Source organism: Momordica charantia (genome assembly GCF_013281855.1).
Source record: "Momordica charantia cultivar OHB3-1 chromosome 8 unlocalized genomic scaffold, Mcharantia_2.0 BLBB01000008.1, whole genome shotgun sequence".
NCBI classification, from domain to species: domain Eukaryota; kingdom Viridiplantae; phylum Streptophyta; class Magnoliopsida; order Cucurbitales; family Cucurbitaceae; genus Momordica; species Momordica charantia.
This window is the reverse complement of record NW_028275166.1, coordinates 21968988-21983174: the sequence shown is the minus strand read 5'-3', so window position 1 is coordinate 21983174 and position 14187 is coordinate 21968988. Positions and strand designations below refer to the sequence as shown.

At 33.4% G+C, this 14187-nt stretch overlaps 1 protein-coding gene and 1 pseudogene across 2 annotated transcripts; one reads left to right on the top strand and one right to left on the bottom strand.

The window, feature by feature from the left end:
• Positions 1-2797: 2797 nt before the first annotated feature.
• Positions 2798-6441, top strand: LOC111018505 (uncharacterized; annotated as a pseudogene). The gene is made up of 2 exons (XR_015792974.1): positions 2798-4137; positions 4452-6441. The product of XR_015792974.1 is annotated as an uncharacterized LOC111018505 (transcript).
• A 1345-nt stretch (positions 6442-7786) lies between these two features.
• LOC111018499 (uncharacterized) lies at positions 7787-9176 on the bottom strand. Its single transcript, XM_022294607.2, is given in 5 exon segments — positions 7787-8211; positions 8214-8311; positions 8391-8487; positions 8573-8662; positions 8905-9176. Coding segments are annotated over 5 exon segments (549 nt in total). The 5' UTR covers positions 9116-9176; the 3' UTR covers positions 7787-8158.
• Between the last annotated feature and the right edge of the window lie 5011 nt (positions 9177-14187).

The following is a 14187-nucleotide window of genomic DNA, read 5'->3' as shown; positions in this document are numbered from 1 at the left end:
GAAATAAAGATCAAAATAGTCGTTTTTTAAAAGTACAAAAATCAAAACGAATATTTTGAAAAAACAGGTATTAAAATAAATCAAATAAATCAAAGTTGAAAGTACATCGACTAAAATAAACGTTTTAAAAGTATAAAGATTAAATTGAACCAAAGCTAAAAATTTAAGGACCAAAATAGTTTTTTAACACATTTAATTGGTAAAATACTTATTCACATCAACATATTTTCATTAATATTTCTATAGATGTGAGAAGGGAAATCACATTTCTACTGACATCAACATTAAAATTGCTTTCAATTTAACTAAAAAAATGCCTTTCAATTTTTTTCTTTATAATTTTTTTTTCTTTTTCGTTTTTCAGTCGTCCAAATTCGTAACAAACAAACCAAATATCTATCTTTCTTCATTTTCTTAGTGATGATTTCTATATCCTCCGTTTAATCTTTTGAGGAAAACAAATGGTGATATTCTTAAGAGTTATTTGAAAAAGGAATAGAGTTATTAAATATGGAATTGTTTAATCAAAAAAATTAATTAAATTGAAGTTGTTTATCTATATTTGGGGCGCAAAGTTATTTAATTTCGAGTTATGAAATACAAGCTGTACTAATTTTGTTAACTACAACCATTAGTATTATATTTAACGAATTTTTTCAAATTTTAATTATTAAATAACTATTTCGATTAAGTTTGACACAATAATTTAGATGTTAAAACTTAGAGAGAAACACTCCCACATAAAAAAATTATTATTTAGATGTTAAATAATAAAAATATTTAACATGTAAATGTTAAATAATAAATATTTTTTTAACTTCTCCAACTTAGAGAGAGAAACACTCCCACAAGAGAAAGAAAGAAAGCAACTTTCCAATTCACTATCTCCTCCTTCTTAATTTTTTTTAAAATTTTTTGGTTGAACTTTAAATAAATAATAACACCCACATAAAAAAAATAGAAAGGAAAAATAAAAAAATCGACATATATATTTTTTTCTATCTCCATTTTTACAATTGTTTTTTATTTCCATGTCTTCCAATCTCTTTCACGATGATTCCTCTTCTTCTCTATTTCGTTGCTCGACCTCAGATTTGATTTTCCCCTCAGATTTCGAGATATTGATCTGCAAACTTTTTCCATCATTCCTCACAAGAAACCCACTCGCGGATGAGAGAATGGTAAGAGATAGAATTCGAGAGCACGAGTGAGAGGGGGGGAGAAGGAGTTGATTTATTAGAAAGCATGTGAACGAGGACAAAACATGGTGAAATGACATCTATTTATCTGTAAGAACAGTCTTCGCTTTTCTTAAAGAGTTAAGATAAAGACGGACCCAGGAGATGTAGGGAAAAGTTGAGGCAATTAGGGTCAAATCCGGATTCCAAATCCTGAACTGAAAAATAATTTAAAGTAGTAAAATGCTGAATTTAAGAAAGAGAAGGGAAGAGAATAGGGGAACATCGAGAATTTTTATAAAGGTTCGGAAATTCCTACTCCTCTTCGCAAGACTCCTTTAGGCATTTTACTACAACAACCCTCCTACGGATAAGAACCAAACCTATCGACCATCTTTTCTTTTTACGCAGGTGTACCCACACCTTAATACAAAAACCTGATTTGAAAATAAAGAATGCAAAATAACACAATTGGATTAAGCAAAATTTTGCACCAAAGTAATGGCTAAAAAGCCACAATCAGTCACAAAAAAATGAGAGGAGAATTTGAAGACAATAAGATTTTGCTTTGATAATTGGGGTGAAGAATGGTGAAATTTGGTGGCTTTAAATAAAATTTGAAGGTGAATTTTGATCATTAGATGTAGGGCAATAAGGATGAATGGTGTACATTAAGGTAAATGATAAAGTAAAAGAACAAAGAAAATTTATGGAGATTTGAAAAATATGTGGAGATTGAAAAAGAATTTATGATGATTGAGTGATCGTAGAGATGGAGAGATTTGTAAATATTGAAAGTACCACATCTCCTCTTCTCATTTATTCAATTTCTAAGGGCTACAAATTAACAATAACTTCTTTTTTTATTTATTTAAGTTTCAAAAACTGAATAGAAGCTATAGCAAGCTTCATAAATAAGTCGAAAGGAATGAATGATGTTTCATCAAGTTTAATTATTATTTACTTGACTTAATATTTATAGATTTGATTGAAACTTCATCATTTTTTTTAGTACAACAAATGTGGAGCTGACTTATTGGGAGAGAACAAGATGTCTTAACTATTAAACTATTTTAATGTTGGTTGAAACTTTATATATATAATTGGTGAGTCGTGACTTTTAGGTTTTATTGTTGACTTGGAGTCTTTTGACTTATTGCAATTTGTTACGGATAGACGACTTTGATTTTTTATTTTGTTTGCAATATATTATATTGTCATCATTGGTTTATTGTTTTTTATTGGTGTGTTGAGTGTTAAATATTATGATTAGTGTCTCCTTATAGTTTTAGAGAAATCAACAAAGGGCTGTGGTTGATTTTGATTAGATTTCATTTATGTTGGATGTTTTATTTTTACTTCAAAAATTTTAATACGAATAAGGTAGAGAGAGGAGAGAGAGAGAGAGAAAAAAAAGCGCCAGAGCCGCAAACGAACTTTAACTCATGCTCCAGCACATCTAGCGTAGGCGTGTGGTTAACTAGATTAGGTAGACGCGATTTTCAATAGTGATGCTTTTGGCATTTTCTTCATCATTTTTGCAGTTTGATTTTAGTTCGACCACAAAAACAAGCCCATACTATTAGAGTTCTTTATCTTTGTAAATGATGTATTAGTTGGGCCTGATTAGTTGGTGATATAACAGATTTTAGTTGTAACGTTTTCTGGGACTATATATATGGCCTTCTTCTTCTAATAATATTATGCAAGATTAATTTACTCTCTAGCCTCAATATGGTATCAGAGCACACGTGGGTTTTTCAGAGAGTATTTTGGTAACTTCCCCTCCACGATTGGCGGTTCCTTTTCCTTTTCCTTTCCTCGCCTTCTGCTTCGTTTACATCAATGGCGGACGATTTCATCAATCCGACTGCATCCACGCCTACTGTTATCGCTCCGATTGCAATCGAGCAATATACCAACCCTTATTTCTTGCATCACTCTGATAATACAAGCCTTGTTCTTGTATCTGATCCTTTGACATATGAGAATTATACATCATGGAGTAGATCGATGTTGATTGCTCTCACGATGAAGAACAAAGTTGGTTTTGTTGACGGATCTATCGTTCGGCCTACTGGAGATCTTCTTCACTCTTGGATCATCTGCAACAACGTTGTAATTTCTTGGATCTTGAACTCTCTGTCAAAAGAAATCTCTGCAAGCGTTTTATTTTCTGATTCGGCCCGTGAAATTTGGCTCGATTTGAAAGAGCGTTTTCAGAAACAGAACCGCCCTCGCATCTTTCAATTATGCCGAGATCTATCCAATTTGGTGCAAGATCAACTTTCTGTAAGTGCTCATTTCACTCGTTTAAAAACACTATGGACAGAACTCAACTCTTATCGCCCCTCTTGCACTTGTGGTCGATGTTCGTGTGGTGGTGTGAAGGAGATTATTGCTTTTCAGCAACAAAAACACGTTATGTGTTTTCTTATGGGGCTGAATGAATCTTTCAGTCAATTGCGGGCACAATTACTCCTTATGGAACCTGAACCAACTATCAATCGAGCCTTCTCCTTGGTTTCTCAATAGGCTCAACAGCGTGCCATCCTCACTTCTACATCTCCGCAAACTTTGCCTACTGCTCTCATGGCTCGGAATTCTTCCTCCTCTTGTTTTTATAAGTCGGTTTCTAATTCTTCTTCACATTCCAAGAAGAAAGACAAGCCTTTTTGCACACATTGCGGTCTCACTGGCCACACTGTTGATAGGTGTTACAAGTTGCACGGGTATCCCCCTGGATACCGCACTTCGGGCTCTCGCAACAATTCTTCTCAAAATAAGTCTGCTACTGATTCCTCGAAGCCGATTGATTCTTCTACCTCTTCGAATCTTCCTGATTCGTTGACGTCTCTTAGTGTTGATCAGTGTCAAGGGCTATTATTCCTTCTTCAATCTCATTTGACCAAGGTTAATTCTGGTCCCACGGCAGATTCTGTTCAATCTCATGTTGCAGGTATTTGTTTTGATTCTTCATTAGCGTCTTTTTTACGCACTCGTTGGGTTGTTGATTCGGGTGCCTCGGCTCACATATGTTTTAATCGATAATTGTTTACTACACTTACATCGGCTTCTGGTGTTAGACTCTCTCTACCAAATCAGTCTAGTATTACAGTTGATTTTATTGGGGATATTCGATTAAATTCTGATTTCTTGCTCACCAATGTGCTGTTTGTACCATTGTTCAGATACAATCTGCTTTCTGTTAGTGCCTTGACAGCTGATTCCTCTATTTCTGTTCTATTTGCTGATAATTGTTGTGTTCTTCAGGACAAGTCCTTTTCGAAGATGATTGGCAAAGCTGAATCTTGGCATGGTCTTTATCTCCTTTCTGTTGAGCTGTCTGCTGCTCCTACTACAGTTGTTTGTAATTCTACTTATCATACTTGGCACAATAGACTTGGTCATCCTTCACCCAAGCATCTTTTTGCTTTAAAAAATGTCTTACATATTGATTCAATTCCTAAGCATGATTATGATTTTCCTTGTGAAATGTGTCCTTTGGCCAAACAGAAATGATTTTCCTTTGAGTCTCACAATAATATTTCAGTCTATTCTTTCGATCTAATACATTGTGATGTTTGGGGTCCTTTCTCTTCCTTAAGTCATGCTGGTTGCAAGTACTTTTTGACGATTGTGGATGATTTTTCTTGCTACACGTGGACATTTTTAATGAAACAGAAATCTGATGCTTTGGTGATTGTTCCTCGTTTTTTTAAGCTAGTTGAAACATAATTTGGAAAAGTTATTAAGTGTTTCCGTTCGGATAATGCACCCGAATTGTCCTCTACTAAATTTGGTTGGATATCCTATGGACATGCCATCTTTCAACTCTTATATGTAATTGCTGGCTTGATCAACAAGGAGTATACACCAATTGTGTATATAATCATCGATAATCAACACATGGTTTGGAGTGAAATCCACTTTCAACTCTTTGAACAACAACAACATTATCTTCAACCACTAAGAAGTGGCAGTATTATTAGGAGGTGTTCACGGGTTGGGTTGGATCGGATCAGAGGGTTTTTCGACAGAACCGAATATTATGGTCAACCCAACCCAACCCAATTTTTTCAGGTTGGGTAACTGGATTCCCCCCCCCCCCCCCCCCCCCCTTTTTTTAATCTGGATTGAAAGAAATGAATAGGAGAACTCTGAAAGAAAAAGCACTGAGAGAGATAAAGAGATGAAATCCCGAGAGATTGAGAGTCATGTGAAGATGAAAAAGATGAGGAGATGGAGAAGACGCATGGAGGAGAAAGACAGCACGAAGATGGAGAATATGCTTCCGACAGGACGACGCGATGAGATCTGCTTCACGACGAGACGAGCGATGAGATTAATGCTACATTGGCGCCGAGTGGCAGACCAGTAGTTGTTACTGATGATGAACAACCTTGCTTCGCGGTGGCGATGAGCAGCGAACCTGCAGAGATGGCAACGAGATGCTCCTGAAGAGAGTTGAAAATGATGAGCGAAGGAAGGAGAAAACGAGATGATGAGAGAAAGATAAGGGAGGAGAAAACGAGATTGAGAGGGAAGAGGAGAGGAGGCGTGAGATTTGAGTGTTTGAAAAGACGGTGAAAAGATAACTAAAATGAAAGGATTGTTAAGGATCCCACATTGATAAAAGAAGGAACCTAACAATGGTTTATAATAGACATGAGCTACTCCTCTCATTGTCAATTGGTTTCTTGATTTTTTTTAACAGTGAATCCGTAGCTCTACCAGAACTGCTTGGTTTGGAAAAATGTCAACCCAACCCGAACGGAAACTTTATCTAACCCAACTCAACCCAACCCTTACGGTTTGGATTGGGTTCATCGGGTTTTTTGAACACGCCTAACAGTGCTACTTGTTAGATATATCCATAAATGAATTAAATTTAACCAACCCATCCACTTAAGCTTTTGGGTTGTGTGGTGATTTCTTCATCCTTAATATGATATTAGAGTGAGAGGTCCTACGTTCAAATTCCAGCATTCACATGGTATCAGAACCCTAGGTTTTCTACCACTAACCATGTAACTTCCAACCTTGAACAAATTGCCCATTACTAATATTGGGTATGTTTTGTCTGGTCAAGGAGAAGAAGTCCAAGGCAGTAGCTCTTCAAGGGAAACTTGAACAAGGCCTCTACAAATTACTTTGGAAATGTCACTTTGTATACTGCAAATAAAGCAGCCAACTGCGCCAGTAAAAACAGCAATTTGGCTCAGCATTTCAAAATTAATAATTATTCTGATTTCTTCTACAACTTAACCTTCCTAACCCCAAATACTAAATTGTTGTGATTTAGCTATAATGATTAAGCATACATACTATTTCAATTAGTTTTATAAGTGAGAGCAGGGGCTTCAGACTCACCACCCTCTTGATCGGAATAATATATAAAATGTAAAGATAAAATGTACCTTGGACAATTAAAATTGATAATTTTTTTATATTATGCAAAATTAAAATTAAAACTTATATAAAATAAGAAGAGTTGAATATAAAAAATGATGATTTAAAGAGGGAAAAAATATATCAGTAGAAGAATTTATAAAAAAATTATTACCCATCTAACAACTGACAATGTATAAATGAAAAAAAAAATAAGCATTTGAATTGTCAGCAGCAATTAAATCATAAAGGTCCCACCAACTTATATATATATATATCTGACATATTTGATTTAAAAAAAATTTTACATAGGAAATTTACAATTTCTCTTAATTTTTCACTTTTTTTTTTAAATTGACCTAATCTATGATTTCTTTTTCTTCTTCAAAAATAAAATTGATGATTTTATTTTCTTTTATAAAACTCACGAAAAAAAACTATATAGGAAAAATGATGGGAAATCATGAATTAAGATTGAACACGGACACTAAAAGAATACTAATTAAAAAAAATAGAAAAAATATGAATTGCGAAAAAATACTAATTAAAAGATATGGGTTCGAATCCCCGTAACATATATCAATGTAATGAAAAAGAAATACTTTTAATCCCGTAAAAACAATTCAAATGGGTCCTAAAGTCAAAATCTATAATCCTTAAATTTTTTATTATTGATTTGCTGTATAAATTTTAAAATCGAGTGGTGTGAAGTGTTTAAATTTTGTTCAAATTATTATAAAACAGATTGGGTTATCCAAAATTTTTAATTATGAGGCTAATATTTATGAATAGTGATATTTGATGGATAAATATGTAAAATACATCATAATAAAATCTAAGTTTAAATAATATTTTTATCTATAATTTTCATTTTGATCTCAACAATTTTTCGATCACGACATATTTACCAAATAATTGAAAATATAGTCATAAATTTGTATTAAAAGGTTATACAAGACTAAATAAAATAAGTATAGGACCAAAATGTACCAAAATTAAAATAGAGGGACAAAAGAGTAATTAAACCTAAAATCTTGGGAAATTTAGGAACAATCACTTTTACAACATCCAAAAGTTTACAATATTCAAAATTTCTTTCCTTTCAATTTAACTTATTTAATTTCAACCATTTCGTTAATTTATGATAATGGAACCTTGAATGATTTGAAAAAAAAAAAAAAAAGCATATATTAACTTCTCAACCTCCGAACCAAAAGTTGAAAGATTTGCTTACCTATTTTTACACATCAATTTAAGAACAGTTGCTCAATGCTCAGCACCATTTAATGAGTCCATAATGGATAAAATGACCAACACAAACAAATTTAACCAAACCCAACTAATACATGATCCTAAAAACTTTCTACAAAGTTCTACAATGGAGTCTAAGCTTAATTGTTGAGTCTACAATGTAATCTCTGTCACAAAGATAACATAATTTTATACCAGAGATGGGAAACAATACCTCATATTCCCTTTAAGTTGCATCACTCTGTGTTAAAATTCTTGCTGTGAATGCCAATGCTCCATTGAAGCTCCATCAGAGCTCCAATGGCAGACTTTGGAAGGCAGATTAGGCAAATTTTCAGCTACAACTGCGCCATTAATCCACTCCAGCCTTTTGCTTCAACGTGGAGATGAAATTATCCCTCTCCTCCGGTGACATCCCCTCCGCCGAACAATCTCCTACTCCCCATTCGGCACCGCGGATGCAATATTTGTCAGCAATTTTCTGACGGTTCCTGTAGTTTTAAACCATTCATTCATCGAGGAAATTGGTGATGGAACCTGAAAAAAGAGGAAGTGAAATCTTAATTTTACTTTTCCTTGTTCAACTTCGATCGCTCCAGAAGTTCCTTCAGCAGGGGAGATGATTTGAATCTGGCATCAGATTCGGCATATTTTTTCTGATTTTCTTCTGCAAATTAGTCTCAAATTAGGTTACCGATACTGAATGATTGAAATGTTTTCTTTTCTTCAAGTGAATGTGAAGATAATCGAACCATTGAAGCGATTGAGAAAGTCAATTTGGGGCAATTGGGGACCAGGAACTGATTCGATTCCCGAAAATCCTGACAGAAATCCGGCATTGGCTGCATGTAATCCGCTAAATAAATAATCAGTTCTCAGATTCGAAATCGCGAGTATTGATTCATTCGACGGAAAATTTGACCGAATATCAAGAGTTATCAGGAGGCAAAGAATCGATTCCGTAAGAAATTGTGGATAAGATGAGGAACAACCACACAAATATCAAATTTCACCAAACAAACATGAATACTGCTTACGAAATCAAAACAGAAGAGGAAAAGAATATGCAATGCGATACAGAAACCTGGACTCGGCCAAAGAAGAAGGGAGATCGACGCAGCGAACGCGATGGATTTGTGAAGAACTGGCGAGCACAATGAAGAAGACGAAACAGAGCGAGAAGTGAAAGAATTTGCAGGTTTGTGATTGAAAGTAAATCGGACATTGTTGTGGAGATTAGCGGACGAAATTGGAGCAAACGCATGGAGAAGAAAGGGAAGAGATGAGGAAGCCATCGTCTCTGTGTCCAGAGGCGTTTTGTTGGCGAAGATCAAGATAGAATAATTTGTTTGATAGTGGCCTTTAAAGGGCTAAGTTAAACTTTATGTTCTAAATATCCGTCTCAGACATTTCCATCACATATTCATATTTTTATGGATGATGTCGATATTTTTTTCGTCATAGTAGAAGAAAATCAATAAAATATGAAAATATCACCAAAATATGTCACTAATATATATATATATATATATATATATATATATATATATAATATTAATATTAATTATTTTTAACTAATTTAAAAATGTGAAAATGTTTATTTCTTCATTTAAATATTTTTTACGATTTTTGAATTTTTCTAACTTTTAGATAAATATCCATCGGCATCTACATTTTATCGATATTTCCATCGATATTTCCTGAAATTGAGACCTCAACATTTCCATCGACATCGACATTTAAAACTTTGGTTAAACTACAAATTTTTAATTTGGTTTTTTTATTTTCTCAAAAGTTACCATTTTAAGAAATTTTAGTATGGAAACAAATGAGATAAAAATATTTCTAAAAAAAATAATAAAAACAAATGGGTTAAAAATAAAAATAATTGGAAATGTAGATAGAATTAAATCCCTTTTCTTCTCTTTTTCACAAATTTGAAAGTTGATTTTTTTTTTCCTTTCGAGTTCAAACATGTATGAGTAGGGATTCGAATCTTTGATATTTGGATTGATATATATGTCTTAACTAATTAAACGTTGAATTGTTTTTGTTGCATATATATAGTATTTTCATGTAGGTGGTGCCACTAAATGTGTTTGATTAAATAGATGAAGTAATAAACTACATAAAGTCACTTGAGACGAAGTTGAAGAAGAAAAAAACAATCATTAACAGCGAGTATAGAGTCAAATGAGTTCAAAAGCGATTGACAATCATTTTCTAAATGCTATTGCCTAAGTCGCTGAAGTGTCTCTTTTGAAAATTCAGGAACCAAAAAAGAACCAAAACTCAAATATTGTAGACTCAAAGAGTATATTATCCAACCTTCATTTCTCTTATATAATTGAACCAAACCAATTGATTTGAATCATTTTGGCTAGTCCTTAGTTTGCTTTTCTATGAAAATTGTGAATAGTAAAAAAATTCGGAAGAAAAAAATGTCACAAATTGTGGGGTGCATTCTTGGCGGGAAAAACGTTACTTCTCGGATTTTTAAAAATATTATAGCTGTTAAAATTTGTCATGAAAACTGAATATTTTTTTCTATTCAATGACAGTAAAAAATTGTCACAAAATGGTGGAGATGCGATTTTTGTGGGAAAAACATAGATTTACAAATTTTTACAGGTTTTATGACATTTTATAACTGTCACTAAATGCCATAATTGTTTTTAAACATTTTCAAATTATTTATAACATTTTTTAACTATGATGAAAAGATCATAATTTTTAATTGTCACTAAAAGGTCATAATTTTTAATTGTCATCAAAGGTCATAATTGTTTTCAAACCATCATTTATGACACTTTTTAATTGTCACAAAAGAATAATGTTGATTTTTTTTTAGAAATTTGATTTTTTTCATTAGATTCTTGCCCAAATTTTCAAGAATATTAGTTGGAACTTTTTGAAAGAATATAGAAACAAGTCATAATTTATCTCAATAAAATAAAGAAAATACTTAGTAGATATATCTAAAAAATTGAAATATGTAAATGAAAACATATTTAGTCACAGAAGTGAATTGAACTCAAGACCGGTCAAACTTATGAACACATCAAATACCAACAAACTAGGATGAATTTTTAAAACTTTTAAGTATAATATTAATACAGTAATCATTTTTTCATTCTATGCAAAGCAAATTAAAATAAATTAAATCAAACATGCCATTTTGCGAGATGCTTTCTTCCTCCCCTGTTTTCGATATCTTTCTAAAAAACCTAAAGTTTATAATCTTTCTCGTGCTCTTTTGCTTTCGCCGTCATCTTTCATCTTCCGTCGTTCAAGATTGGTTACCTAGATGATGCAAATTCACATAATCGATTGCCGACACTATAAGAATCATGAGTTTTTTCAACACTTTTATTCCCGACGCTGGACAAACATCTTTTTCCCGACTATAGAATAATAGTCGAGACTTTGCCGACTATTGACTAAAATAATCAGGAAAGGAATACATCTCTTGACTCTATTTAAAAACCGTTTGATTATATTGTTTTTCATACTTTACTCTCGACTATTCTAAGAATATTCGTGCGAAATTACTCTTGAGAGATTCAAGGAGATTGATGAGAGATTTCGGGAAACAATTTGAATTAATATTGAGATTCCGTTTTTCTCAAAATTAATTTGATTTGATAAACATTAATTCAAAATTAATTTTTAGATACTGTAAAAAAAAAAATCTCATTAAAAATATTATTTTTAGATTCCCTCGATCTCGCTCTCTCGCTCACCCTCGATCTCTCTCTCTCGCTCACCCTCGATCTCGCTCACCCTCGCTCACCCTCGCCCTCGCTCACCCTCGCTCACCCTCGCTCTCTCTCTTTATCTCCTCCCCCATTCCTCTTCCACTGAGCTTCTTTCTTCAGCGAATGACTTCCTTCGTCGGCTTTGATGCAGCCGTCGTCAACGAAGTCACGGGAACCATGTAGGCTGTTGGTTTAAAAAAAAAAGCTCAAAGATTTAGGAGTTTTTTTAAAAAGTAAATTGCTTTTTGTGGTCAGTAAAGAAGAAAGAGAATAATAGTAATTAGAAAAAATACAGAAATATGGAAGAAGGAAAAGAGAAACTCCAAGAAAATTTTAGAGAGAATGAGAAAAAAAACTTTGTTGAAGAGGAAAAGAGAATAATGAAAAAATCTGGAAAAAGAGGGAGATGGAGGTAGAGAGAGAAAATCAGGAGGGAAGTCTAAAATATTAGTGGAGGGATAGTGAGGGTCATTTGGTGTGAAGGTGATGTCAGCAAATGCCTATAAAACTTGTGTTTTGAAAAGGATGATTAAAAAACTTAAAAGGCCCTTATATAGAATGCTTATTTTGTCCATTTTCCCAACTCTCTTCCTCTCCTTCTCTTTCGAAGGAGCACCAACATCGTCACCCAGCCAACCTTGTTGGCCAGGCCTTGTCCAACCCTAACCTCCTCCATTCCAATTTTGAGGTACTTTTCTCAGTCAATAGTTTTTTTTTTTTTTGAAAGGTACTGAATCCATATAGTTTAGAGATGAAATTGAAAGGTCTCTCTCCCGTTAGATTGAAATCGGGTTCTAATGGCTATTTGTTAGAGTTTCTTTTATGGTTAAAAAACTGCTTTTGTCATGTTTTTCTTTACACAAGAGTCTACAAGCGTGAGTTTTTGTTTTTGTATTTTGTACCCATTCTCAAAGATGCCCGGCTCCACTCGAGAAGATTTGTAGTGACAAAATTATTCTGACATATTTCAATTTAAAGTTAAACAAAGATTTTAATTTTCTAGTCTTCAAATTCTATAGGATGAGTTTATTGGATTTTTAATAGTGAAAGAAAGTGAAACTTGAAGATATTGAGAAAATCGTTGAGTATACAAATTTAACATCCGGATATTAAATTTGTATATTAAGAATTTGAAACTTATTTTACATTTGTAACAATTTCATTAATTATTTCATGAAGTTGTTTTTGTTTCAATTTTGTGTTATGTAACTTTATTTTGTTAAAGTTACATGTTGTTAAACTTGAAGTTATACTTCAAATGAGAAGTTTTTCTTCATGTTGTTAAAGTTGAACTTAATTCTTGTGTGAGGAGTTTCATGTTTAAATAACTATATATAGTTGTGATTTTCTTCATTTTGACATATCCAAGCATACCACAATTAGGTATTCTCCTCCTCCCACAAGAATTCTCTCTTCTTTTGAGTTGTTCTTCTTGTTTATGTTGAGAGTAAGTATCTAAGAGTTCTACCAGATCCGAGTAGTTCGAGGTTGCAGTTCTACCGGAGTTAGTCGTTGTATCCTGCTGAGACGATCGTTGTAGTCTGCTAGCAACTTGTGCAGAGCGAATAATTGTCTTCAGCGTATATTTACCCAACAGAGTTGTGTCCCCCACCCCCACGATCTTCCGTGATCTTCCGGTGCTGTTCCTTGTCGTGGTCCACTCTCAACCTTTCGCAACCCGATCTTCATTTATCTCTATCGATTTGCAGGGCTGGCTGGCAAGGATAGTGTTCAATTTTTTTTATCTAACCTGAAAGCCTTAAATGATTAATGTAGTGTATTTGAAGTTGGTTGTTAGTGTTGAATGCTTAATGATTAAATATAGAGTTTATGCAAATGATTTTTCATTCTTATGGAATGAGTCATATTCATTCTAGTTATTAAGCATTTTTGAACGGTGATATTTGATCCAAAATCCGCCTTATCTACTTCGGACTTTTCACTCACACTTTATGAGAAGGTGAATTCAGCCCTAACATTTACTCACTTGGTTTTATGTAGAGTATAAGAATTATTTATCTGTGTTGGTAGAACTATTCAAAATGTGGGTGCTCATGTGGTAAGATTTAATTGAAAGAAAAAAATGTTATGCCCTTGATATTATTTGTGCAAAAATTTCATATAAACTAGATAAGGATAGCCACACAGACACTTGCTCTACACTGATTTTGTGCAATTAATGCTTTGAATTCACTAACACCCTTGCCTTAGTAACTAATGTTGAAAGTTAAGATGAATGGCCTAATTTTGAATATTTTGACGTAACATTATTGATGCTGCAGCATCGGAATCAGGAGAGAGCAGAAAACGATAAAAGCTGAAAGTGAAAGAGCTTAACCTGGGGAGTTACGACAGTAACTTGGAGAATGCACCTAAAAGTTAGAGCTGTGGCCCAATTTATCTATTTTACTGCCCTAAAATTGATGGGGGGATATATACTAACATTTAAGGTAGCCTCCACACATTCTCCAACCCATTACTTCACTCTCACTTCAAGAAAAAGCTCTCAACCATTTCGAAGAAGACAAGGAGGAAGGAGACTTGGAGAAGCTTTGGAAGACAGAGACCACATTTTGGAGCTGATATTCCTCAGCCCCTTCCTCTTTCCT